Source organism: Sphaerodactylus townsendi, linkage group LG08, assembly GCF_021028975.2.
Source record: "Sphaerodactylus townsendi isolate TG3544 linkage group LG08, MPM_Stown_v2.3, whole genome shotgun sequence".
Lineage (NCBI taxonomy): Eukaryota > Metazoa > Chordata > Lepidosauria > Squamata > Sphaerodactylidae > Sphaerodactylus > Sphaerodactylus townsendi.
In genome coordinates, this window is record NC_059432.1 from 15194365 (window position 1) to 15221948 (window position 27584).

The 27584-nt window shown below is 46.6% G+C and overlaps 1 protein-coding gene across 3 annotated transcripts; it reads right to left on the bottom strand.

Moving 5' to 3' along the window:
* Positions 1-26789, bottom strand: NCOA4 (nuclear receptor coactivator 4). 3 transcript variants are annotated; one of them, XM_048506988.1, is made up of 10 exons: positions 26671-26789; positions 9059-9204; positions 7466-7606; positions 7219-7307; positions 5685-5793; positions 5166-5237; positions 4118-4249; positions 2456-3457; positions 2140-2229; positions 1-107 (listed from the first exon to the last, which is right to left on the bottom strand). In XM_048506988.1, the coding sequence occupies exons 2-10, from the start codon at positions 9191-9193 to the stop codon at positions 102-104; spliced, it is 1776 nt and encodes a 591-aa protein (XP_048362945.1). In that variant the 5' UTR covers positions 9194-9204; positions 26671-26789; the 3' UTR covers positions 1-101. The 3 variants fall into 3 exon arrangements, with proteins under 3 accessions (XP_048362945.1, XP_048362946.1, XP_048362944.1); XM_048506989.1 differs by lacking the exon at positions 26671-26789 and adding an exon at positions 14181-14307 and having other exon boundaries at positions 4118-4246; XM_048506987.1 differs by lacking the exon at positions 26671-26789 and adding an exon at positions 14181-14307.
* Positions 26790-27584: the final 795 nt, after the last annotated feature.

A 27584-nucleotide genomic window follows, 5' to 3' on the forward strand; every position in this document is an offset into this window, starting at 1 on the left:
CAGACCAGCTTAAAAACACACAAACGCAGCAGACTTCAATCACTCGGTTTGAATGTGCGCCAATCAGCAGAAAGTGACTAGTTTGGAATGCTTCGGGCTTTTCACATCTAGAGAGAACACAATCCAAAAACAGTCAGCGTTAAGACAACTGAAAGTGAACAGCAACAGTTGTAGCCACAGGTCACTGGGAATATTTTTTTACTGTTGATATTTGTAACGACCAAGACCTTGATGTTCTTGGCAAAATTTAACATACCATTTTACATACTTTTTTGCCATAAAATCACAGCTGACTTAGGTTGACTCCAAAGGTTTTTCAAGGCAGACGTCCAGAGGTGATTGGCCTGCCTCGAATTTGATAGGGTCAAGGCTGAGTTGAGTATGACTGGCCTGAAGTCACCCAGCAAGTTTCCGTGGGAGAGTGGGGATCCCAACCAGGGTTTCCCAGATCCTGGTCTGACACGTTAACCGCTGCACCACGCTGGCTCTTTCATGTACATTATTTTAACTGCAAATTATGAAACACCCTTCGTCTAAACCAGAGGAGAGGACCTCACCCCAGCGAAGAAGCTCAGGGGCTGCCTCTGGAGCCTTTTGGCATTGCTACCGCAAGGCAGACCACACCCATGCCACTAGTTTGAAGAATCTGGCAGGTACCCTTCTTCCCATGACCCCAAGATCACCTCCACAGACCACATTAACAGTAGGGCACCCTTTCCCACCACGCCTTAGGTATGCTGTTACACTCTGCAGTGGACCATGGTTAAGGCCTTGCGCGCCCTGGGACCCTCGTACCTTCGGGACAGCATTACCCCATATGTCCCAACTCGACCTCTGCGCTCAGCAGAGGCCAATTTACTGGAGGTCCCCGGCCCCTCAATGATGCGGCTGGCCTCCACTCGAGCCAGGGCCTTCACGGCTCTGGCGCCGGGCTGGTGGAACACTCTCCCTCCAGCTGTCCGGACCCTGCGGGACCTTGGGGATTTCCGCAGGGCCTGTAAGACTGAGTTGTTCCACCGGGCCTTTGGAGAGAGCGGCCGCTGAGGGTGCCCCTGCCCCCTCCTCTTTACCCCCATGGGTCCTAATACCATCAGGACCCATTATTTTGTAAGGGCGATGCTTAAGGCGATGCTTTAAGATATGACTGTTGTTTTAATTATATGTATGTTTTTAGCTGATGTTTTATCTGTACACCTGAGCCCTTTGGGGATAGGGTGGTATACTTTAATTAATTAATTAATTAATTAATTAATTAATTAATTAATTAATTAGTTAATTAGTTAGTTAGTTAGTTAGTTAGTTAGTTAGTAATAATAATAATAATAATAATAATAATAATAATAAAGTTTGCCATCCTCTGTAAATGCACAACAGAACCAGATAACACTTCCATCATACCTACGGGGATGGGGCGGTATAATAAATCGAAAAAAATAAATAAATAAATAAATACCCCACAATACCCCACATTTCAGCCAATATGCCTGCAACTCTCTTCTACTGTGAATATTCAGTACAAGAAAACAATGCTGCACAGCACATCTTATTGGGTCACCAAGTTAGGCAGGTTCCCATCAGAGGGGGGGGGGGGTGTTAAGCCACAACTGGCTCATGGCAACTGCATGAGGTTTTCAAGGCAAGAGGTGGCCTGCTAGACCTACTGGTGGGACCTACAGCGCCCCTGTTGAGCACTGCAGACATGTTAACAGTGTTGAAAATGGGGTAGGTTTGTACGGGATTACCCTGTAAACAGCAAGGCCACCTACTGTACTGGATCTCAAGCCTTCCTAAACAAGTGTTCTGAGCTGCTACTCATCCCATTTTCCCCACCCCAGAGTAATGTGTTGCAGGACACACACACACCCTCCCCCCAGATTCCATGTTCCAAAAAATTGCAGTTTAGTAGTCTGACAAAATTGTAGGGTCAAATGACTGCTTCAAATTCCTCTGGCACAGAGATCAAGCGAACAGACGTGGGGCAAAAGGAGTGAACACCGGCTGCCAAGAATGTATATTCCGGTACCAAAATTATGTTTGAAGGAGACTTATCTGAAGTCCTGGAATTCGGCACATAGTGTAATAAATAGAAGGAGGAGGTTTCAACTGTTAAGTTCTCTATCAATATAGTCAGTTAGTTACCTGTAAAGGAGTCTGATAGAGCCATTTTTCTCTATCTCCGTTCAGCTTCATGCAGGCAAATAGATCACAAACTGTAGGAAGGCCGTACTCCTAAAGGGGCGAAAAGAGTGCACGTGTGAGAGATCTACCTGTTCAGCTGCCTCCCCAAACAGCTTTCTTCATCACGTATCCCAGACTATGAAGTTATGCTGAAGGAAACAAGTCTCAACCTGGATTTTGCAAGAAACCCAGAATTGCTACTGAATATATACTTTATGCAGTTCCACTAACTTTGAAAAGCAGCAAGGGCAGTCAAGGGTTAAGGACATATACATACGTGTGCTTTCTTCCGTAGCAGCCATTTATCTTCCACTGGAGGCTGGCTGGCGGCTTCTGTGCTCTGTGCAGACAACACCCAGTTGTTGACGTTCAGAGGGAGGTGGAAGGGGGCTAGAAGATCAAGCAACGAACTCTTTCCGCTCACTTCGGCTCTCTCCCGGCTTGCCTTCTCCTCCATGCTCAGTGGCTTGCCCTCGGGTTGCAGCAGCCAAGTAGACAACGGCGTCTCGAGCAGTTCTTTCAGCGGCTCCGCTGCCATCTCTGCGCCGTCTCCTCTCGTGGCGGGAGCGGCCAGCTCTTCTTCCGTCAGTTGTCGAGAGGGGTGGAGCCAGATGTTTACAGCGGCGGTGTTTTCTCCAGACTTGGCAGTTGGGCTGGAGGCCTGACCTGCCACCGGGACGCCATTTTTATCCTTGCCTTCTTTCCGAAGAAGCCATCTGCACAGAGCTTCCTTCTCACAGTTTTCGTCACACACGCACTCGGAAAAGCTAGCGCACGGCTCGTTAGCTTTGCACACCTCTTGTACTCTGAAAGGCGGTTGCAGGAGCCAGGCATCGTTGGAGGAAGGTTTCTTCACCTCCTGGTGGTCGCTGAGGCACTTGAGATTTCCGAGGTTTTCTATCTCGACCCCTTTGGCTTGGTTGCCACAACAGTTATTGCAGGAATCTGCACCGACGAGCCAATCGCTGATGTTGTACTCGTCCCGAAAAGGCTTTAACACGTGCTTCCATTTTTCATTCGAGATGGTTTCGGTCGGGTCTGATTCGGAAGAGGTAAGCAGCCAATCAGAAAGATCCATGTCTTCTGGTTCCAGGAGCTCCAGTTCATCTATCTTTTCGATGGAAAAGGAAGAGCTGACGGTGGAGGTGGAGAGGTTGCGCTGCCGGGAATCTCTTCTCTCGGATACGTCTCTTTGCTGGTTCTGCAGGAGCCAGTTCTCCAAGTCTTTCAGACTTCCCCAGGCTTGCTCCAAGTAACAAGCTTTGGAAGACTTCAACTCCTGACAACGAAAGTAAACAATCCAAACATTTAATAACATTCAGTAAATATACAACAACACAAGCCTTTATTGCCATATAAAACAGGACAAAATTTTAAAACAAAACAAGGTTAAGAAATACAGTTAAAATTACTAATTTCCAGTATAAAATTTGCAACAGTTTCACAAAAGAGCACATCAGAGCTGTTCGGGAGATTGGGTATCACTCATGCCACTGAGAACATTGCAAGAAAATAGAATTCATATATTTCATGCGTATCTTATCATATTTAGGGCATACAAACAGAGAATGGTCAAGTGTTTCAACTGTAACCAGATCACAAGAACAAACCCTTTTAGAACGTTCTATATTCTTAAATCTTCCCTCCAGGAGAGCTGATGGCAGCACATTACATCTTGCAGTAGCCAAGGCTCTCCTCTGGGTGGGATTAATCAGCAGACGAAGATATGCTGCCATAATTCCACGCTCGCATGGGATTAATAATGTAGTCGGAGAACAGGTTGTCTTGGCAGCACGAGTCAAATTATGAAAATCAGTAAATATATTCCACCTGCACATCAGACCCTTAAACGGCATGCATAAGGCATCCGTGTTCCCAACTGGAATTAACGGAGTTAAATCTCCAGTCAAATGAAGTTAAATTAGCTAAGAGGCTGTACCTGGCTGGCCTCCGGCTTGTCCGATTTCAAAAGCCAGTCTTCAAAGTTGCTGCTGGGAATATATGGAGTAAGACAGGCACTGTCAGGCTTGCTTCCGAGAAGCCACTCAGAGAGAGGGCAGGCCGGCTTCTGCTGTTGCAAAACAAAAAGCAAGTTTGTGTTACAAGTTTAGTTCAAAGTTGCCAGGGGTAAAACACAAGCTAGAGCAGTGATGGCGAACCTATGGCACGGGTGCCAGAAGTGGCACTCGGAGCCCTCTCTGTGGGCACGCACACACAGAGTTCGTCATGTGGGGGTGGAAAATTACCCCCCACACACACACACACATCTAGGCTGGCCTAGGCCACTGAGCACGATGTGCAAGCACTGCGGTGAGCAGGGAGGACTCGGCTGGAGGGCCTGGTACCTGTGCTCCAGGTGACTGCTGCTTGAGCGGGGGGCGCAGAGGAGGCAGAGATGCTAGAGAAGCACAGAGTGGTGCACGCAGGACTTGCTGGAGGCTACAGCAGGCTGGACCCTGCTCGAGCGGGTGGGGCGGAGGAAGAGGGAGCCAACCGTTTTTTCTAAACTAAAACCTCAGCATTCAGGTTAAATTGCCGGGTTGGCACTTTGCGATAAATAAGTGGGGTTTGGGTTGCAATTTGGGCACTCGGTCTCAAAAAGGTTCGCCATCACTGAGCTAGAGGGTGAAAGCACCACCAGAATTTAAAATATACCTTTATGAAGAGAACTCTCACATGTGTGAAAGAACATTTTTGGAATCAGAAAAATTCTATTTCCCTTTTCAACTGCACCTAGCATGCTTAAATATTTCTATCTATGCTGAAATGCACTAGCTGACGGACCACTTAAATCTCTGAATGCTCCAGTCATTAGCCAATATTCAAGTTCCAAACACTACATAGTTATTGAACTGTTATAAGGCAGTGTCACACCAAACATGTCTCATAGTACATTCCCAGTCAAGACCACACGAGACACAGAGAAATCATTGGAAGAGCAATTAGGAATGTCTAACTGAATTTGCAAGAAACCTTTTTAACTCTACCTGTTCAGCTTTGGCCTTCCCAAGGGAATTCTGCACAGAAATCCACGGGGCATAGTCTTCTTTGTCAGAAATCTGTTAAGGTAAAAAATCAATTGTGATACTCCATTTAAAAATAACTACATAGAATAGTTATAACTGAGAAGCTCCTACTGTCCTAATGGAACACGAGCAAGAGAATGTCTGAATAGCTAACAGGTAATTTTGTATGGGTTTAATTTTGGTTTGATTTCTCACGAACAGCTAAAAAGGGACGCCAGAGCTTTGGAAGCGGTTCCACGTTTTTCCTCACACACCAACTCCCCACAAAAACCACAATTGCTTTCAAAGCGCAGAAAGTTGGAAGAAGAAAGTAATAAAAATAGGTTTGTAACGTCAACATTTTGAAGTCAGGAATGCGTCAGGCTCGGATTTAAGTATTTGGGTGAATCGAGGCAGCTCTCTGGATCCTTCTCCATCCATACTGGGATTCTACATAACACCCCTGAATTTCTGGAACGCATCTTCCCACCCTGCACTCACCATGGTTTTAATCGAGCCAAAAGATGTGATAGCCTGGCGAAGAAATGCCACGTCGGCCTCAAAGTTCAAGGTGGAAGTTTCTTCTGGTTGGAGTGTCAAGTTACCCAATCTGCAGGGCCAAGTATTCAAAAAACGTTTTAAAAAAACAGACGCGTCATGAATACAATAAAACTCTTTCCCCAGCTCCAAGTGGATGGAGCCACAATTAGTACAAACAAGTTAAACTGACCCCACCAGAACTCAGGTGTAATAACACATTTTGGTCTGAAAAAGAGGAGAAATGACCCTCCTGGGTGCTGGAAAATTTATCGAATAGCACCAAAACCAGATCCCTGTGTCATTGTGTTCCTTTTCCTAAAAGCACAATCTTTACAATCACGGGTTCATGGTTTGAAACAGATTTCAAAAAATTAGCGATGGTTGAGCTTGGGGGTGTCCAGCTCTGGGCCTCCAGAGGTTGGTGGACTACAATTCCCATGCTGGCAGGGGGTGATGGGAATTGTAGTCCTTGAGCCTCTCCAGCGTTGGACACCTCTTGTTTAGTTTATCTTAAGCTGCGACCTCTTACAAACCGCATGCAATCGCACAGCCCACTGGACTGAAATAATTCAGAGTCCAACAGCAAATAGCCATTAAGAACATAAGAACAAGCTCAGTTTCGGACTGTACCGACCAGAGTCCATTCAGTCTCAGCACCTCTGTTACTCGGGTGAGAGGGCTCAATTAGTGCCTTTGGGAGCTCACATGCAGGAGGTGAACACAATGACCTTCTGCGGCTGTTGCTCCCGATCACCTGGTCTGTTAAGGCATTTGCAATCTCAGATCAAGGAGGATCAAGATTGGTAGCCATAAATCGACTTCTCCATAAATCTGTCCAAGCCCCTTTTAAAGCTATCCAGGTTAGTGGCCATCACCACCTCCTGTGGCAGCATATTCCAAACACCAATCACACGTTGCGTGAAGAAGTGTTTCCTTTTATTAGTCCTAATTCTTCCCCCTGGTTCTAGTATTGTGAGAAAGAGAGAAAAATTTCTCTCTGTCAACATTTTCTACCCCATGCATAATTTTGTAGACTTCAATCATATCCCCCCTCAGCCGCCTCCTCTCCAAACTAAAGAGTCCCCTCATAGGGAAGGTGCTCCAGTCCCTCAATCATCCTTGTTGTCCTTCTCTGCACTTTTTCTATCTCCTCAATATCCTTTTTGAGATGCGGCGACCAGAACTGGACACAGTAGTCCAAGTGCGGTCGCACCACTGCTTTATATAAGGGCATGACAATCTTTGCAGTTTTATTCTCAATTCCTTTTCTAATGATCCCCAGCATAGAGTTTGCCTTTTTCACAGCTGCCATGCATTGAGTTGACATTCCCATGGAACTATCAACTAAGACGCCCAAATCTGGTTTGTGACTGATAGCACTGACCCTTGTAGCTTGTATGTGAAGTTTGGATTTTTTGCCCCTATGTGCATCACTTTGCATTTTGCTACATTTTGCTACATTGAACTGCATCCTGACTCTCGCAGAAGCACTTACCTCTCCAAGCACACTGAAATTTGATTGGCGAGGTCGTTGCTGTGACTCTGCTCCAGCTGGTGGATGAGGCAGTTGAATTGTCCCAACAACTGAGAGACAAGAACAACAAACGATTCCTGTGAGCTCCTCCAAGAACTCCATCGATGAAGCCGAGAGGCAGAGCTGTGGCTGCTACAGCGGTCACAGGCTCAAGGCTCCGCCACCTGTATCCCGAACCCAGACCCGGACCGCACTCCCAAGACCTTACCCAGTAGAGCTGCTGCGCCTGCTGCTGCAGCGCCTCCTCCTTCAGCTGCTGGATGAGATCCACCTGCTCCAGGAGCCACACCTCCCGGCTGCGCAGGCACTCCAGGTGACGGCTGATGCAGCTGTTAATCTGGGCTTTGACCTGCAAGGGTGGGGGGGAATGGGTCAGGTCTGGTCACTGCCTCTACAAAACACCTCCAGATTAGATTATTGTTAACGCGCTCTATGCTGGCCTGCCTTTGTTGATGGTCCGGGAATTGAAACTCGTGCAACATGCAGCAGCCAGATTACTGATGGGAACGTCGTGCCGGGACTAGATCACTCCGGTCTTATACCATCTACATTGCCTGCCCATCGAGTTCCGGGCCATCTTCAAAGTACTGGTTTTGACCTTTTAGGCTATTAGCGGCATTGGGCCTGCATATCTGGACCACATCTCCCCATACTGCCCCGCTAGGGCCCTCCGATCCTTGGAGGAGTGTCTGCTGGAAGTCCCCGGCCCAAAACAGATCCGGCTGGCCTCAACAAGGGCCAGGGCTTTCACAACCCTGGCCCCTACCTGGTGGAACAGGCTCCCTAAGGAGACCAGGGCCCTGCGGGACCTTCACAGTTTCTGCAGGGCCTGTAAAACGGACCTGTTCCGCCAGGCTTTTTGGCCAGCAAATGGGATAGTTTCATCAGACCTCGCGCATATCCTGGGGCCCCCCCTGTGGGATGGGGGGGTTGGGGAGGGAACTGTCACCATATTGATTGTTTCAAATTATAGACTGAATTACTGTTTTATGTTTTATTTTATGTTTTTTAATTATGATGTTCACCGCCCTGAGCCTACTGGGAAGGACGGTCTAAAAATATATTAAATGAATAAATAAATAAATATTTAAGCCAAGAGTCCCAGAGCAGCGCCCACCAACTCCTCTCCTGGTGCTTGTTAGGTGTTTTGAGGCAGTGGGGTGTTTTTTTAAGGAGATTTTAGGATGGCTTTATATGATTACATTTTATGGGATGTTTTATGATGGTACCCTGCCGAGGGACTTTAGTGACGGGTGGGCAATAATTATGCAGGAAATAAACAAACAAAACAAACTTCTGTCACAACACTTTGGACCTCCTGGCATTTGTTTTTATTCTGCATAACCAGGTCAGCCACGGAGAATGACTTTAGAGAAGGAGAAGAAGAAGAGTTTTAGATTTATATCCTCCTTTTCTCTCCTGTAAGAAGACTCAAAGGGGTTACAATCTCCTTGCCCTTCCCCCCTCACAAAAAACACCCTGTGAGGTAGGTGGGGCTGAGAGAGTTCCGAGAAGCTGTGACTAGCCCAAGGTCACCCAGCTGGCATGTGTGGGAGTGTACAGGCTAATCTGAATTCCCCAGATAAGCCTCCACAGCTCAGGCGGCAGAGCTGGGAATCAAACCCGGTTCCTCCAGATTAGAGTGCATCTGCTCTTAACCACTACGCCACTGCTGCTCCTACAACTATTAGAGCAGGAAGCCCGGGCTCTTTTGTGATAATAAACACACAGAGAAGCATTGAGAAGGCCTCCGGAAATAATTCAGAGGCCAGCTGGTTTGCTGCTGTCGCACTTCACATACCTCTTTCCAGTTGTCTTTAACCTGCTGCTCTGCCTGGATGATGCCAGCGATTGCCACCTCCAGATCCTTCTTAGCCCGAAGGCACTTGGCGAGAGGCTCCTTACTGCAGGAAGGGCTCTCCTGGGCTGGGCTCATCCTGGACAATTCTGAAAAACAGACACACGTAAGATTGCCTACCAGGTGCCCACTGCAAATGGCAAATGCCGCCGCACGAGACGAGCTGTCATTTGTGCCACTGTGGTGGCTTGAGGGTCAAAATTTGCTTGTGGCTCTCACAGAATTGGAAGACACCCCAAGGATCATCCAGTCCAATCCCCTGCCATGCAGGAAGACACAATCACAATCATGCACGCCTGACAGATGGCCACCCAGGCTGTGTTTAAAAGCCTCCAAAGAAGGGCACCCCACCAGACTCCAAGGCAGAGCATTTCACGATCAAACAGCCCTGACTGTCATGAAGTTCTTCTTAGTGTTTAGGTGAAATGTCTTTTCCTGCAGCTTGAACCCATGACTCCCATGACTCCCTGCCCTAGTTCAGTGATGGTGAACCTTTTTGAGACCGAGTGCCCAAATTGCAACCCAAACCCCACTTATTTATCGCAAAGGGCCAACCCGGCCATCTAACCTGAATGCTGAGGTTTTCGTTTAGAAAAAAACGGTTGGCTCCCTCTTCCTCCGCCCCACCCGCTCGAGTAGGGGCCAGCCTGCTCTAGCCTCCAGCAAGTCCCACGCACACTGCTCTGTGCCTCTCTAGCATCTCTGCCTCCTCTGCACCCCCTTCAGGCAACAGCCACTGGGAGCACAGGCACCTTCGTAGGCCCGCTTTGGCGCATCCGGAAGTCCCTCCCTGCTCACCGTGGTGCCTGCACATTGTGCTCAGTGGCCCAGGCCAGTCTCGATGTGGTGGTGGTGGGGGGGGGGGGGTTGGTTGGTGATTTTCCACCCCCACATGACAAACTCTGTGTGCACATGCCCACAGAGAGGGCTCCGAGTGCCACCTCTGGCACCCGTGCCATAGTTTCGCCACCACTGCCCTAGTTTCTGCAGCACCAGAAAACGAGCTTGTTTCATCTTCAACATAACGTCCCTTCAAATATTTAAACATGGCGATTGTGTCTCCCCTTAACTTTCTCTTCTCCAGACTAAACATACCTAGCTCCCTAAGCCGCCCCTCACAGGGCATGGAACCCAAAGCTTTTGCCATTTTGGCTGCCTTCCCCTTCCTGCCTGAGTTTTGCTTCAGCTGTGCTGTGGGTAGCAGCCCTTCTTTTCTCAAAAAGGGCTTCTGGCTGCCTCTCAAGCAAGCCTTTATTGGCATAGACAACAGTACAACAACAATAAAAACGGATTAAAAAGCATATACAAAACAGAAAATAAATGTTAGGTCGAAGGAAATCTACTGGCGTTTGGTAATTTCCAGGAGAAAGTCTGCCACTATCATACAGAGAGAAGGATCAGGGTTGTCCAACAAGTAGTGTAATCTAATTAAATCGGGGAGATGGGGGGTGTCGTAAAGGAGTAAGATTCACATACTTGGATCTGATTTCCTTGAATCTGAGACAGTGTAGTAATTGGTGGGCCAGAGATTCAACTGAGCCGTCGTTACATGGGCACAATCTTTTAGCCTTTTCTTGCTTATTAAATCTGCCATGCAACAAGGCAGAAGGCATAACATTGAACCTGGCGAGCATTATGGCTCTCCTTTGAACAGGGTTTATTAAGCAATACAGGTAGTGTGCCAAGTGGCCCCGTTCCAATGGGAGAGAAAAATACAGGGGGGAACAGGTTTTCTTGGCTGCGGTGATTAGGGTAGAGAACTCTCTATCCAATAGTTGACCTTTTAATTTCCTATAAGCTTCTGAATAGGACAAGGGGCAAAGTGAATCCACTGACAGTCCAATAGAGGCCATTTTTTCTTCAATTATGGAAAACCAGGGGTTGGAATGGGTGTCAGAGAGCAGACGGTGGACCAGGGAATTACAGTCTGAGAGAAAATGAATTCGCAGCCAGAATCTAAAGGTCCTCCTGGCTGCCTCTCTTATCATGACCAACTTCTGCATGACAGTTTTCCCTCATAGGGTCACAGTTCCCTGGGGCTAGAGGCCCTGGACGGCAGCCAAACCACCAACACTCGGCCTCGACGTGTGCGAGCAGGGGCAGAACAAGCCGGGGATTTCTGCCGAGTGGAGCTGGAAACTTTGCTGCCAAGTGGAATAGGGAAGTGATTTTGCATTCTCCAAAGGTCACTGGAATGACATTTACGGGGCGCACTGACTTGACAACTCCATTTGTGGACTCTGTGTCGGCCATTACAAAGGGTCGCGACCTATCTATCCCTCTCCAGGATCGGGTCTGTCCACACTGTAAAAACCAAGTGGAGACTCTTGCTCACATCATATTTGACTGTCCGAGATAGGTGGGTATTAGGAATTTCTCTCCTGGGCGGGTCTTAGACAAATCTGAAAGAGACTCTGACAACTCTGTTGTGGAGCTTTTGTTAAATAATACTCTTGGAAAAAGTAGCAAAATTTCTTTTACAAGTGACAGAAATTTCTAAGTAACGTCCAATGCTAGTTACAGTTTATCTGTCTGTGTTTTGAATTTACTTTTGATCTGTACTTCAGAAATGTCTGTAATGCTCTGGAGCTTATTTTAATATGCCTAATAAAGGTTGTTGTGTTGTTATTGACTCTGTGTCCAGTCTCTGACAGCACCACAACCTTCGCCTTCAAGAGCTACTTGCCCATCAGGCAAGGAACAAGCAATATTGCATAGGCTCAGTGGCAATTTTGCGGGGTGGGGAGACGCCACAGACAAACTGAGCCTAGGTTGGTTATGTCACTGGTACTGCTTATCTTCATGCTTTCTCGCCATGCTCAGGCTGCATTTAAGTTATGCTTGCAGCTAGGGACAAGTAGTTCTGGCAGACTTATGACGCCCGAGTAGGGTTTTCAGGGCAAGAGATGACAGAGGTGGTTTGCCATTGCCTGCCTCCATGTCACAACCCTGGTATTCCTTGGTGGTCTCCCATCCAAACACTAGCCAGGGCCAACCAACTCTGCTGAGATCAGGTTAGCCTGGAGGTGTCCCAGTTAAGGCCGTACTTCCTGACATCTCCTGAATTAACATTGCTTTCCTACAGTAATTCCACCAGATACATGGTCATATAATAAATCTTGGTGAACTAGACCAGCCTGCAAGGCTAAGAGGTCCACCCTCCATGTGAAAGCAGGCTGCCTGGGCATGCAAACAAAAACAAACCAACCAGCCTGTGAGGGGAAAGGGTTAAAGTTACTCCCTATAGTCAACTGGGGCTAGTTTACTAGTATTGCAATATGCATAACTGCAAGCTGGGGGCTAGGAGTGAGGAGAAGGGGTAGAAAAAGAATAAGAGGCAAATAAAGAGTAAGAGGACAGGAGTCAAGCACAATTGGCAGCGCTGCTTTCCATCAGCTACAGCAGGGGTCTTCAAACTATGGCTCTCCAGATGTTCAGGGACTACAATTCCCATCAGCCCCTGCCAGCATGGCCAAGTGGTAGGGCTGATGGGAATTGTAGTCTATGAACATCTGGAGGGCCATAGTTTGAAGATCCCTGAGCTACAGCTTTAGCAAATCCACCCTAATAAAGATGAGTGAGTAGATGCAACAGGCAACCCAAAGCAAACCAAAACTGCTTTATGTTTTGTTGTTATTATTATTATTATTATTATCATTATTATTTTATTTATTAAATTTGGTATACTGCCCTATCCCCGAAGGGCTCAGTAAACACAGTAAATTCGGAAAGGGCTCAGTTACACAGTAAATTCGGAAAAACACATAAGTCTGCATTCACAATAATCATACATAAAGTGAGTCATCAACGGTATCCATAAACATAAATGTATAATATAAAAAAACACATTCTGTGTGACACGTGCTTGTACAATTCCCACTGAGTGAGGCGACTTTGTAGGTTAGTTACCTAGGTTAGCCCTGAGTGACATTGTCACTTTAAGACAGTTGCAAGCAAGCCTTTGGGTGCAATTCTGGATTGTTTTGGACAGCTTTAGCAAAGGCTGTCGCGTTTTTGAGAGTCCTCTGCAACCATATGGACTAGAAACTTGCTCTGTTTTTGTTAACCAAAACCGAGAGCTGTAGGATTCTGTTACAGGTCTGCGTTTCAGCTGCAAAAACATCTGACGTGGAAAGTATTTGATGGGGCATTTTCATTTAGAGATTGCGAATACAAATAATTTATATTTTAATGTAAAACTAAGTTATTGTTTTAATTTAAATTATTGTTTTAACTAAGTTACTGTTTTAACTGCATGTATCTCTGTGTTGTTATAGCCAATGGCTCAAACAATAAATACTTGACTGACTGTATTAGGGTCACAAGGTAAACAAAGTAAAGGACAGCACAAATTAAAGGACAGAACCTATTAAAACATGTACGTTCAGATACGTATCATGTGTAGATCTGTACCAAAAAGGAAACAAAAGAGTGAGTATTTATACTGTTTTGCTTCTGGGGTTCAACAATTTTAAACGCTTGCATTACATTTGCATGGATTTGGGGGAGGGGGGGAGGGGTAGCCAACCTGCAATTTATTCAGCCCAGTGATACACACAACCAGATCTAAAATCAATCTCAATTACAGTTAATGAAAGACATGCGCCCCCGGGAAATGCCATTCAGAAAAATAAAAGCATGCTTTCCAACTTGCCAACAGCCTACCCAAGCCTTGCTAACTCCAAGGATTTTACATCAAGATTATAAATCGCCTCCGATTTTTCTTTAAAAGAAAAGATCCCCTTATTACAAAAAAAAAAATCCGGCAAACCTGAGCACAGAAACTGCCTTTAAGCGGCACGGGCACCAGTTCGACCGTTTCCAAACCAGCCAGGAGTTTGGGTGCAAAAGTGCCCCAGCGAGAAATGAAAACCCGAGGCTCTTCTGCAGGAGATCCCTACGTTTACTCAAGAGTAAGCGGCTCTGCAATTCCCCCTCCCCCCCGCGCCCGCTGCATGGCTGCACCTTGCAGGGCAAAGTCCCCAGCCGGTGTTTAGCAACCGGCTCCTGCAATGGGGCTTCCCCCTTGAAGGGCGCTTGGATCCCCTTTCTCGCCCCGGCCTACCTCGCTCTCGGTCCGCCTGCTCGGAAGGAAGGAAGGACGCCCGGCCAGCCGCCTCCTACAAGCCAAGAAAGCCCGAGCAGGAAGGCGCAGGCGGCGGCGGCTTTAAATGCGCCTGCGTGGCTCCTGGCTCCGCCCACCGCCCCCTCCGCGCACACGTGGCCGCGGCCGCCACAGCTGGGACTCGGCTTTGCACGTCTGCGCCAGAGGAAGAGCCAGGCGACTGGCCAGAGGGGAGGTGGGGAGCCAGGCGCAGCACGACGGCCCTCCGGAGGCTCATCATGGACTACGATTCCCATCAGCCTTTGCCAGCATGGCCAATTGACAGAGCTAATGGCAACTGCGGGCCACGAACGCCTGATGTTCGTAGTCCGTGAACACCTGGAGGGCCAGAGTTGGGCACCTTTGACAGGGGTCTCCAACCTATGGCCCTCCAGGACTGCAATTGCCATCAGCTCTGCCCATTGCCCCTGCTGGCAGGAGCTGATGGGCAGCGTACCCTATGAACATCTGGACGGCCCTGAATTGGAGATTAATAGTTTCAGGACTCACAAAAGCGCCCTCCAGTCGCAGCCGCCTTTGTCCTGCTCGGCTTGGCAGTCCCTCCCTCCTTCCCTAGGTGGCCCCAGCGCCAGCAGAGATACAACCACCCTTTTTGCACAAACTTCATGTCTGTATCAGATCTCGATTCAGAAGCAAAGAGTCACAGCAAAACAGCTACATTAGGGAATAAACAGGGGAAGCCTTCAGCCCTTGGCTAGACTGTTGATTCCATTGGGGGGGCTGCTTTATTTTTTACAAACCACACACTTCCTGCCAGTAGAAAAGTAGCTCAGAAGGGATGATGGTTGTGCTAGTTGTCTACTTGCATGGGTATCTCTGAACACAGGTAAGTATTTTAAAAAGTAATAGCAGTCACCTGGCCCTGCAGTCTGAAACAGTCCTGTGCATTCCAACACCCCAGAAACCTTGCGCCTGAAGGAGGGGATAACCTGCCTCCATATCCTGCTCCAGAGTTTTCAGAGGGACTGAAGTTACCCCTTATATTTATTGCACAAACCAAGTCACTTGACTGGCCCCTCGACAGACTCCGAAGCCGACTGTGCACGGCTGCTGAATTCCTGTGAATCTGGCGGAATCCGGAAGCCTGACCCTCGGTGCGCCTTACGGTTTTGCCAGTGTGGTCCTAGATTGGGAAAGGGGCCGGGTTACATCAATGGAGCACCTGCACCACAAGGTCCCAGATATCTCAAGTTAGGAGAAGACCATACTGATCTCCACAGAACACTGGTGCGACTCGAGCTTGGATTTCGTAGGTTTGTCTCAGCCTGATCTTATACTTAGGCCCCTTCCGCACATGCAGAATAATGCACTTTCAATCCACTTTCATAATTGTTTGCAAGTAGATTTTGCTATTCCGCACAGTGGCAAAGTGCATTGAAAGTGGACTGAAAGTCCATTATTCTAAATGTGCGAAAGGGGCCTTATAGAGACTGTAACCCTATGCCAGTGGTGGCGAACCTTTGGCACTCCAGATGGTTTGGACTACAATTCCCCCCAGCCCCTGCCAGCATGGCCAATTGGCTAATGGGAATTGTAGTCCAGAACATCTGGAGTGCCAAAGGTTCGCCACCACGGCCCCATGCACACTTCAAAACATGAGATGCAGCACAGCCTGTTCTTTTAAAGGGCTCCGGAGGTCAAGCACCTGTTTTGCACACACAAAGTTCAATTCTAGACTCTTCAAGCTAAAAGAATCTCAAACAATAGGGCTACTCTGTCTGAGAACTGTTGTCACAGTAGACAATACTCTGCTCGAGCCCAAATAATAATCTGACTGAATAGAAGCAGCTTTAGATATTCCATACACAGGATGGGGGAGGGGAGGTGGCATAGAACTGGCCTTCTTCCCCCAAAAAACTATTTTAGAGCAATTTATAGACATACAAGTGTAACCCCCTCCTCCAAATCAGATGCAGCACACTTGTTAAGTCCAGGTTTCCATAATCTGCATATGGCCAGATCACCTCGTGCAGCTACACAGTATTTAAGTTTCATGCCCATTTCTGAAGTGGCAAGCAATCTGACCAGATGCCCGAATCCTCAACATGAAAAAAAATTGCAGCTTCATGTCACAAAACCACCACAATTGGCATCCACTGAAAAACAGAGATAAGCGACACACAATCACTGCTCTGATTTGGACGGCCCAGGCTTGCCTGATCTCGTCAGCTCTTGGAAGCTAAACAAGGGACTGGAGCACTTTCCCTATGAGGAGAGGCTGCAGCGTTTGGGACTCTTTAGTTTGGAGAGGAGACGGCTGAGGGGGGATATGATTGAAGTCTATAAAATTATGCATGGGGTAGAAAATGTTGACAGAGAGAAATTTCTCTCTCTTTCTCACAATACTAGAACCAGGGGGCATTCATTGAAAATGCTGGGGGGAAGAATTAGGACTAATAAAAGGAAACACTTCTTCACACAACGTGTGATTGGTGTTTGGAATATGCTGCCACAGGAGGTGGTGATGGCCACTAACCTGGATAGCTTTAAAAGGGGCTTGGACAGATTTATGGAGGAGAAGTCGATTTATGGCTACCAATCTTGATCCTCTTGATCTGAGATTGCAAATGCCTTAACAGACCAGGTGATCGGGAGCAACAGCCGCAGAAGGCCATTGCTTTCACATCCTGCATGTGAGCTCCCAAAGGCACCTGGTGGGCCACTGTGAGTAGCAGAGAGCTGGACTAGATGGACTCTGGTCTGATCCAGCTGGCTTACTCTTATGTTCTTATGTTCTTAGGATCAGCCCTGGTTAATAATTGGATGGGAGACCACCAAGGAAGTGCGGGGTGGCGACACTACAGGCAATGGCAAATCATCCCTGTTTGTCTCTTCGCCTTGAAATGCCCGTGAGGGGTTGGTTGTGACTTGGCAGCCCTTTCCATCACCACCACACATACATTAACATACTGCGGTCTAATGTAGCAGCTGTTGTTCAAGGTATCCAGTGTTTTTAGAAGCATCAGCCAGGAATGTTTAGAAAACGCTTAGATGACTATCTTCTCTGCCTAATGCAGGTGCACAGTCAGTTCATCAATGGGTGGCTTGTTTTTACCTGCAAAAACATGCTCCCATTCATGCACGGGTTCCAACCACAAGACCACAACATGTTGCAATGGATCCCACAGCACTTCTTGCATAAGCTACCTGTCTTCGTCCAAACAACAAGGACGGATTTGGGGAAAACGAAACTACACAACAGATTTAGGGCAAACAACGAGAGCAGCTGTACGCTCCCCTGAACAGGCCAATGCTAAATGATTTTGTCACGGCGTACGAGGGGAGATTTCAACTTGAAACATCGATCTGCACAGCCAGGTCCTCTGCATATTTCTTCTGAAGAAAACAGACCATAGATACTCTTCCGAAGAATGTATTCTCTGCGACTGCAGATAAACGCTATCATAAATGCGCTCCCAAATTCGTCAGCTGCTCTCTATTCATAAATATCTGTTTATTGTGTTCTTAACATTATCTCAGCTCATGCAATTCATACTTCGGTCCTCTCTCAACCACCCAAGGTAGAGCCATGGAGGAATACACTTCAATTTCCAAGGTTGGAAATAAATTCCATTCCTCAAAATTAACTTTGGAAAAACTTCTACGTCTTCCACTCTTGTTAAATTCCATTCCAGCCAACTTGATTTTACACATCTAAATGATTGGTGAGTTGCCTCTTAGATTAAAAAAAAAAACACCTCATTGGTAGCCTGCACATCTGATACCACAATCCTATCCAGAATTACTTGAGTCTAACCTTATTTATTTCAATGAGCTCTGAGTGGACTAACTCTCCACAGGAAGCTTTTGATGAAGAAGAAGAAGAAGAGTTTGGATTTATATCCCTTTTCTCTCTCTCTCTCTCTCTCTCTCTTTCTCTCTCTCTCTCTCTCTCTCTCTCTCTCTCTCTCTCTCTCTCTCTCTCTCTCTCTCTCTTTCTCTCCTGCAGGAGACTCAAAGGGGCTTACAATCTCCTTGCCCTTCCCCCCTCACAACAAACACCCTGTGAGGTGGGTGGGGCTGAGAGAGCTCCGAGAAGCCGTGACTTGCCCAAGGTCACCCAGCTGGCGTGTGTGGGAGTGTACAGGCTAATCTGAATTCCCCAGATAAGCCTCCACCGCTCAGGTGGCAGAGCTGGGAATCAAACCCGGTTCCTCCAGATTAGATACATGAGCTCTTAACCTCCTACGCCACTGCTGCTGGCAGACAGGAATTTTAAGTATGTTTTCTAGTGTATAACTGGCAGATGTCCAAAGCTTCTAAGAGACTGCTGCCTACAAGTCTCATCAAACACTAACAACCTGAAGGTTACTAATGAAGCAGAATGAAAAGCACAACATGAAAGTAGGCATAATAATGGCCCAGCCAGCAGCAACACAGTTGATCTTGAAAAACACAATGCTTTTTTTTTCAACATCAATATACTGCACTTCTCTTGATATCACATGTTTACAGTTTCAAAGGGGTAGCTGTGTTCCTGCAGCTGCAAGCAAGATGTTGTTTGCCCCTTCAGCACTTTTAACAGGATTTTTTCCCAGCATAAGCTTTCATAAGAGAGCCAGCGCAGTGTAGCGCTGGTGGACTCTAATCTGGAGAACCTGGGTTCGATTCCCCACTCCTCCACATGGTCTGCTGGGTGACCTTGGGCCAGTCAGTTTTCTCAGAACTCTCTCAGCCAACCTAGAGCCGTGGTGGCGAACCTTTGGCACTCCAGATGTTATGGACTACAATTCCCATCAGCCCCTGCCAGCATGACAAATTGGCCATGCTGGCAGGGGCTGATGGGAATTGTAGTCCATAACATCTGGAGTGCCAAAGGTTCGCCACCACTGATCTAGAGGCATGCAATGATGAACCACCTCCAAACATCCCTTGTCTTGAAAACCCTTAGGGGTCCCCGTAAGTTAGCTGTGACTTGACAACACACAGACACATGACATCTTTGGCTTTGTGACTCACTACAGGAATTCAAATAAAACAGAAGACTTGTGGCACATACAAGACCAAATTAAGAAAGTAATCAAAATAGTCAAAGCAGGGCCACTAAGAACTTTTAAGACAGGCAAGCAACCGACTTCAAGAAAAGTAGTCTAGGAAATTACAGAGGTATAGCTGAACTTACTGACATCCATAAAGGGTATTGTTTAAACCCCACCTGGGAATCCTCACTCATGATAGGTGTTAACAAATGAATTGTCTCGGTCAGTGGTGGGATCCAAAAATTTTAGTAACAGGTTCCCATGGTGGTGGGATTCAAACTGTGGCGTAGCGCCAATGGGGCTGGGCGGGGCACGACGGGGGCGTGGCCGGGCATTCCGGGGGCAGGGCATTCCTGGGCGGGGCTGTGGCAAGGACGCAGCCGCTGCGCCGGTCCTTGGGCGAGAAATGAATGCACGCAGGCGCAGGCTGCCACGCACGCCGGTGCACCTCCTGCTAGACTGCTTCAAGCTCTGTGTGCTACTGCTGAGAGGAGGGGCGTAACATGTGGCAAAATCACCCATTAGTAACCCCCTCTTGGCACACACAAATAATTAGTAACCTACTCTCGGGAACCTGTGAGAACCTACTGGATCCCACCTCTGGTCTCGGTACTTTCTCTAATTCCTCTGAATTTCACAGAGCACTTCTTGCACCTCACATTCTCATCCTCCTACTTAAAATATCTTCCTAGTGAAGATTTATTTACTGCACCTATTAAAGTGATCCGCAGTCTACAAAAGGGTCTGACAACATTTTGTTAACCTTTAAGCTTATCATAAGATTCCTGTCTACATTCCATGTTTGGGAGTCAAAGGTACGGAGACTAAAAGTTAATATTTTCAAACACAGCCTCCCTGCTGACTTCTGCTTCGCAAAAGGCATTAAAGGACACTGGAGGCGCCTTATGACCAGACACAAGAGAAACAGCTGCTGCTGCAGCTTTATGTTCCTGTTTCATGCTATCTTTCCTTTCAGAGAAGGTCAAGGAGATGTGCATTAAGCCTTAAGGTTAGGAGTGCCAGTCACAGTCACCTTCCCTATGCTGTTCTGCAACTGTGCAATTCTGGATGATTTTGCGTCACCAGCATAGCCGCACTATCTAGACGTCATCCTCCTCCGCACCATAATATTTAAGCAAATATCAATATACACTCAGAAGCGCTGCACGGTTGCAGCTGTCTTATCGGTATTGTAAATACTGGAGCAGCTGTATATCAGATAGAAGAAGAAGAAGAAGAAGAAGAAGAAGAAGAAGAAGAAGAAGAAGAAGAAGAAGCAGCAGCAGCAGCAGCAGCAGCAGCAGAGGAAGCAGAAGAAGCAGAAGAAGCAGAAGCAGAAGCAGAAGCAGAAGAAGAAGAAGAAGAAGAAGAAGAAGAAGAAGAAGAAGAAGAAGAAGAAGAAGAGTTTGGATTTATATCCCCCCTTTCTCTCCTGCAGGAGACTCAAAGGGGCTTACAATCTCCTTGCCCTTCCCCCCTCACAACAAACACCCTGTGAGGTAGGTGGGGCTGAGAGAGCTCAGAGAAGCTGTGACTAGCCCAAGGTCACCCAGCTGGCATGTGTGGGAGTGCACAGGCTAATCTGAATTCCCCAGATAAGCCTCGTCAGCTCAGGCGGCAGAGCTGGGAATCAAACCCGGTTCCTCCAGATTAGATACACGAGCTCTTAACCTCTTACGCCACTGCTGCAGGATACAGGTTAAGCAAACCGACCCATAGGCTAGAAATGGACTTTACTAATCTTGTGCAGAGGATTGAATAGATTTCACAGTAAACACACACAAATAAGATATAAAATTTAGGGGATTCACTGAAAAAACTCCAGCCGCAAAAAACAAAACCCCTGTATTATGTTCAAGATCAATTGGATAGCCATGTTAAGTTTGTAGAGCACTGCGAATGCAAACAAAAGATAGCACCCAAACCAGGGATCTAGCAGCCAATTAATCCATAACTTTGAAGTCTGCTTGCCTCTGCACATTGTTATACTATACTAATTTGTGGACCAAGAGTTAAAAAAAAAAACTGTTGGAAACTCTTGTGCTCAATGAACAATGTTTGCCCCAAACAAGAGGCTGTTCCCAGGCAGAGACTCCAATCCATTGCCATGAACAATTTAAGAAGCCATACATCTAAATATAGCACAGGATCACAAAATAGTATCTTTGGTGTTTTTGTAAGCTTAAACCTTTTTAAATATAGTATACAAATCCTGAGCCGCCTTCAAAACATGCGATGCCCCAAAACCACATTCTCTGTATAGTCACAAACATCAGATTATGTTCTTAGAGAATCATCAACAGAGGTCACCTATTTTGTTACCACCAGTTTTCCATTGCATGTATATGCTTCGGTTAAGATCGTGAAGGAAAAACAATTTTGTTCTGGCTACCTTGATCCTTAATACCAGAGACAAGAAAAAGTATCAAGCATAAGCAAATAACTGCTGCAACAAAGCCCCAGGAATCACTCACAAAACACCCAAGGATTTAACCCACTTGCGGGTATCACAACAAAAGAGCTCCTCTCAACTTTCAATAAATATTTTGGAATGGATTAATAGCGCGCTTAGCTTCTTTGCCCCACAAAACATAACAAACGAATGGAAAACAAGAGTAGTTCTTGGTTCTTGTTTTAAGCTGTCGCTGGAAACCCCCTGGAGCTTTTGAGAAAGGAATGTTCCAGTATATGGTGGGATTGCAGACCCAAAATCCAGCAGCATTAGCGTACACATTCCAGAATTTCCCTAGTTCACACAGGGACAAAGTCTGCTTTTAAAATATCTTTCCCTCCAACTTCGAAGAGAACATTATGCAACTCGGGCTGCTGCAGCTGAAATTTGCGGCACGTGTGGAAGCTCCCTGCAAATATTTTGGAACAATTATTTTATACTGTCGAATTGCTAAATGGGATAACAGTTTCAGAATTTCCTTAGCTGACATTAGCTTGATCTCTAGAAAACAGTATTAGCTCGAGATCTATGCAGTAAGTTCCATGCAGTAATTCACAAAGAAAATTCAGTCCCCTCACTTCAAAGAGCAACAGAATCCATACGACCCAAATCTCTTTCTTTCCTCTTTTTTTGTAGATTTGGCACGTGAGATGAGACTGATTATTATCTCAAAACCAAGGGTCTTCTGCTATGCAGCTATATGCTGAAGCAACCAGTCAGTCTACCGTAAGAGCCTGTTTCTTTGCTACACAAGTTCCTGGTCAAAGAGAAAGAACCAAAGCCAAGGGACTATCACAGTGTTTCTGCCTCCAGCTCTGACTGTTAAATAGCTTGAAACATCACACAACCACAGAGAGCATCTTTTTTGTCACAAGAATACAGAATGTCATTAGCATAAGCAAAAGCATTTTATTGTCACTGTGCACGCACAACGAAATTTACAGCAGCATTCCTCGATGCACACAATTTCAGACTCATACCCCATCCTCACTTTCCCCTTCCTCCACCCATCCCTACACAGCCCCAAACACATCAACATGAAGCCGCAGAGTTTAGCATAGCCACAGCTCTAGAGTAGAAGCTGTCTCTAAGCCTCTTTGTCCTAGTTTTGATAGACCTGTATCGTCTGCCGGATGGTAATAGTTCAAAAAGAGAGTGTGCTGGATGAGACAGGTCTCTCAGAATATTTTGGGCTTTTTTTAGGCTTTGGGAATTGTAGAGTTCTTCCAAGGAGGGGAGAGGGCAGCCGATAATCCTCTGAGCAGTAGTGATCACCCTTTGGAGCGCCTCCTATCTGCCTCTGTGCAACTGGAGAACCATACACAGATGCAGTAGGTTAAGACACTCTCTATAGCACAGCGGTAAAAGGACACCAGGAGTTTTCCATCCAGTTGTTGTTTCCTTAAAAGTCTCAGATAGTACAGTCTTTGCTGGGCCTTCTTAACCGCCACGGCAGTCTGTACGGCCCAGGTCAAGTCCTCTTTAATCATAACGCCCAGAAATTAGCTATCCTGAACAAGAGACTCTGGCTGGAATTACAGAAGTCAACTGGACTAAACCCTGTAGTCTTGAACAACTACAAAACTTATCAATGAGCTATCACCTGATTGCATTATGAAACAACTTGGGTGAAGCCAGAGTGACCTTGTTGCTGCTTTAATTGGAATTTTGGCTCCACGACTCCTCAGACTTTTAAACTCTAGCTCCTAATTGCAAAATAGTTCTAAGGTGTTACTGTTCTCCAGCTGCTGCGGTAATTGTTTTCTCTCTATAGGAATATCTGCTATTTCCTGCCACTCCTTTAGTAGAAAGTTAGAGGCAGATGCCACACAATAGGGATTGAGAAATGAAACCATTAACATAGCACAAGTTTAGCAAGCTCCTCCTTATTAGCCAGGAAGTAACCTTTTCCTTCTCTTGTTAAGCCTTTCCACAGCATTTCTTCACCCTAGAAAAGCAACTGCTTTTTAAGACAGCATGCAGGAGTTTATTCCAGCACAAAGACGAATGCAACAGACCCACACACACACAAGCCTTTATTGGCATACAGACCCTCAAGTTCTGAGTGCATCTGAAGATTTCGGACATGAATTTGTGCCTAAAGATAATGTATACCTTCATGAACATGCCTGAGGGATGAACAGAGCGACTTTCTTAAGCTTTACAACCAGTTTGACAACTTCCCACTTTATTGCCTTAGCAGACAAGCAACAGTTCTGAGCCAAGAAGAGTTTTCAGGGCACTTACTGTTCAGCAAATGAACACATACAAGAACATTCTTTTCTATGGGGAAAAGTAACAAGAACAGTCGCATGCAGCAGAATTGATACATTAAGACATATATGCAGGGGAAGACAAAATGTATGTTGATTTTTCCAAACTTCAAACTGAAGGATGGGGGAGAGATTCCTTAGGAAAACTGAGAGAAAGTTTGATTAGACTGGGGACAGCCAGCATAATTAGATGGTCTGAGTGTCTGAACAGGATTTGGGAGGCCCATGTTTGAATCCCACTCTGCTGCAGAAGCGGGGGCCAGTCACACTCCTTAGCCCAGTGATGGCGAACCATTTCGAGACCGAGTGCCCAAATTGCAACCCAAAACCCACTTTTGTATTGCAAAGTGCCAACGTGGCAATTTAACCTGAATACTGAGGTTTCAGTTTAGAAAAACGGTTGGCTCCGAGGCATGCGTTACTCGGGAGTAAGCTTGGTGGTAGTCGGTGGCTTTGCTTTGAAGCAACCATGCAACTCTTCCAACAGGTGAATCACGACCCTAGGAAGGTTTACTCAGAAGCAAGCCCCCTTGCCAGCAACCAAGCTTACTCCCAGGTAAAGGATCGTGCTTAAGTTATTCGCATGAAAATCAGTGGGGTTTAACAGTACTTAACAGGGTTACCTACAGTGCCTCCCAAAACTAGGTCTTAGGTTTAATGCTAATAATCGAGCCCAGTGGCCCAGGCCAGCCTAGATGTGTGTGAGGGGGCAACTCTGTCTGTGCGTGCCCACAGAGAGGGCTCTGAGTGCCACCTCTGGCACCCGTGCCATAGGTTCGCCACCACTGCCTTAGCCAAACCGACTTCACAAGGTTGTTGTGAGGCAAAAACAGAGGGGAGAACAAACATGACGGCTTAGGATCACCCTTGGGTAAAGAAAAGCAAGGCTCAGGGCAGTTCACAACAAAAATAAAAACAACTCTTCAGTGACAAACCAATACAACATATAAAACGCAAGCAAAAGTATAAGTCCAAGAAACAACTCTAAAGCAGTGGCACCTTATCATCTGCTGACCCCCAATGTTTTAAAAATATATATATTAATTTTTACCCACATGAAAACATACACAAAAATAGGAAGCAACAGCAAAAACATAAATCACACAGCAAATAAAATAACAATAAAACTGATCTTAATGCTCAATGAATTACAAATTTAAGAGAACATTTCCTATCACCACTGGCCCCCAAGATAAACACACGGATAAATAAACACACAAGTTCCATTTAGTAGTCACTTATTTGCTGACAAATGTAGCTCACAGAGTGGTTGGAAACAGAAAGCATAGGCAGAAGTCACCTACGTAATAGACACAAGTTCCACGAAAACAAACCGGGTGCAGAACCACATAATGCGGACGGGTGGGGGGACTATGCAATTCCCCACCTACAGAGATGACACAGCCTCCTCTTTAACACGCAAAGCCTTGCAATCTTACTATGCTCTAGCTCACAGGACTTAGCCTGGTCGGGATCACGGCTGACAGTTTTCTGCTGTTGTATCGCAGGATTAAATCGAGGCCTGTGCAATAGTAACGCCTATACAGTTTTCCACTGAAAAAGGCACAAATTGAAAACATGGATTTTGCCACAGAGCGCGTTTCGAAACTGGACAGCTTTTTCATTCATTGTTTTACTTGGTCTGGAGAATCGCTGCAAAAATCTCCTTTCAGAAGAGCCCACACAGAGCCTTTCTGTTGCAGTCAGTATGCGCCAGGAGCTTCATTGTACCTCTTTCAGACAGCAGTGGCTGGATTTGTGGACAGTGCTTAGTTCACCACCTTGTACGACACATATCTTATCCACGACTGGACTATTTTATGCACACGTGTATCAGCGTGCCTTGTGGATGTGCCACTTTACATCACAGGAACTGCTAGCAGTGATGGCGAACCTTTTTGAGACCGAGTGCCCAAACTGCAACCCAAAACCCACTTATTTATTGCAAAGTGCCAACACGGCAATTTAACCTGAATAGTGAGGTTTTAGTTTAGAAAAAATGGTTGGCTTTGAGGCGTGTGTTACTTGGGAGTAAGCTTGGTGGTAGTAGTTGGCTTTGCTTTGAAGCAACCATGCAACTCTTCCAACGGGAGAATCACGACCCTAGGAGGGTGTACTCAGAAGCAAGCCACATTGCCAGCAATCGAGCTTACTCCCAGATAAAGGATCGTGCTTTAGTTTTTTGCATGAAAATCAGTGGGGTTTAACAGTGCTTAACAGGGTTACCTATACTGCTTCCCCAAAACTAGGTTTTAGGTTTAATGCTAATAATCGAGCCCAGCGGCCCAGGCCAGCCTAGATGGGGGGGGGGGGGAATTGCCCCCCCCCCTCATGATGAACTATGTGCATGCCCACAGAGAGGGCTCTGAGTGCCACCTCTGGCACCCGTGCCATAGGTTCGCCATCACTGTGCTAGAATTTTTGCATATATGTAATTAACATCTTATTTCACTCTATATTAAATTGACCTATTTATGTTTTGGGGTGTGTGCAGGGTCTCCTCCTTAGCATGCAGCGGTTCTGACCACCCAAGAACTGCACGTATCTAGTGGCTCAATGCATCCCATTTATCAACAGTGCCAAGTTCAAAATCAGCTGGACCCCAACTCCCCACGACACCAGGCGTTATGATGCATCGCCCAGGAGGACATGGTTTGACCTGGCCAGACCGCTCCCATAATGAGAGCCCGCGTGAGGTCACATCCGGTCTCCGCATTCTGACTCACCTGAGCGAGCTGAAGGGCAATAATGATAATTTTTTCTGTCGTTTCCTCGAACGAGGTGGTGACAGCAACGGGTCCTTCACGGAAGAGAAAGGAATGGGTGTCTATGGTAGGAAAAAAGGGAGGAACTCTCGCGAGACTTTGTAGGCATCCTCCTAACAACAGCACTCTGCTGCCCCTTCCGGCAGGCGAGAGTTGTGGCTCACAGCCGGGGTGTAGTCTCGCGAGACTTTGTAGGCTGCGACCTAGCAGCGCTTTGCCGCCCTCTCTGGCAGGCGGAATGCGTCACTCACAGTTTGGGTGAAGGGAACGGGCATGCGCAGTTACGCTTTGCGAAGCTGCGTTCCGCCCTTAAGGTTAGGCGAGGGTTTTTCTACACCAGGGAAGAGCAGTTGCAGAAGGCTTTGAAGGGAAATAGGAGGTGTTGGGTTTGGCAATGCAGAAAGGAAAAGGGCAGGTGTCCTTGTGATAGTATTTAGGGCTAAGATATAACAGCACTTCTCTCTGGCTTGGGAAATCCCTTAGGAGCAGAGCCTGGGAAGGCAGAGATCAGGGGAAATGCTCAGGAGAAGTGATGGTTACTGATTCCAATGTCCAGGAATGGCCTGGTGATCTCCTGTGTGGAGATGGGCCAGTATGTGTATTAAAATTGTTTAATCAAGGAAGATTAATCCAAATGAACCAGAGATTGCAAAGAATCAAAATGGAGCTTCTGTGTAAGTGACCAGCAGAAACTTGCATTTTAGCAATAGGTCAAAGGAATGTCACCAGGTTTCTCAGTGAATATGCAGGCCAGCAAGATAACATCTTTAGGTATCTTGGCACTGAGGGCCTATGTGACAGAAGACAAGATGCATTTTATTACCTTGTTTTCTTGGTTGGGTTTTTGGGTTAGAACTAGCTAAACCAATGTGATT

What these genes read in the sequence shown, in the direction of transcription:
- NCOA4 (XM_048506988.1), bottom strand. Translation starts at nt 9,193, where the DNA reads ATGAGCCCAGCCCAGGAGAGCCCTTCCTGCAGTAAGGAGCCTCTCGCC. An exon ending in ATTTCAGTGTGCTTGGAGAG is followed by an intron (nt 5,794 to 7,218) that starts GTAAGTGCTTCT and finishes TTGGCCCTGCAG; the next exon opens with ATTGGGTAACTTGACACTCC. An exon ending in TGCTACGGAAGAAAGCACAC is followed by an intron (nt 2,230 to 2,455) that starts GTATGTATATGT and finishes TCGCCCCTTTAG; the next exon opens with GAGTACGGCCTTCCTACAGT.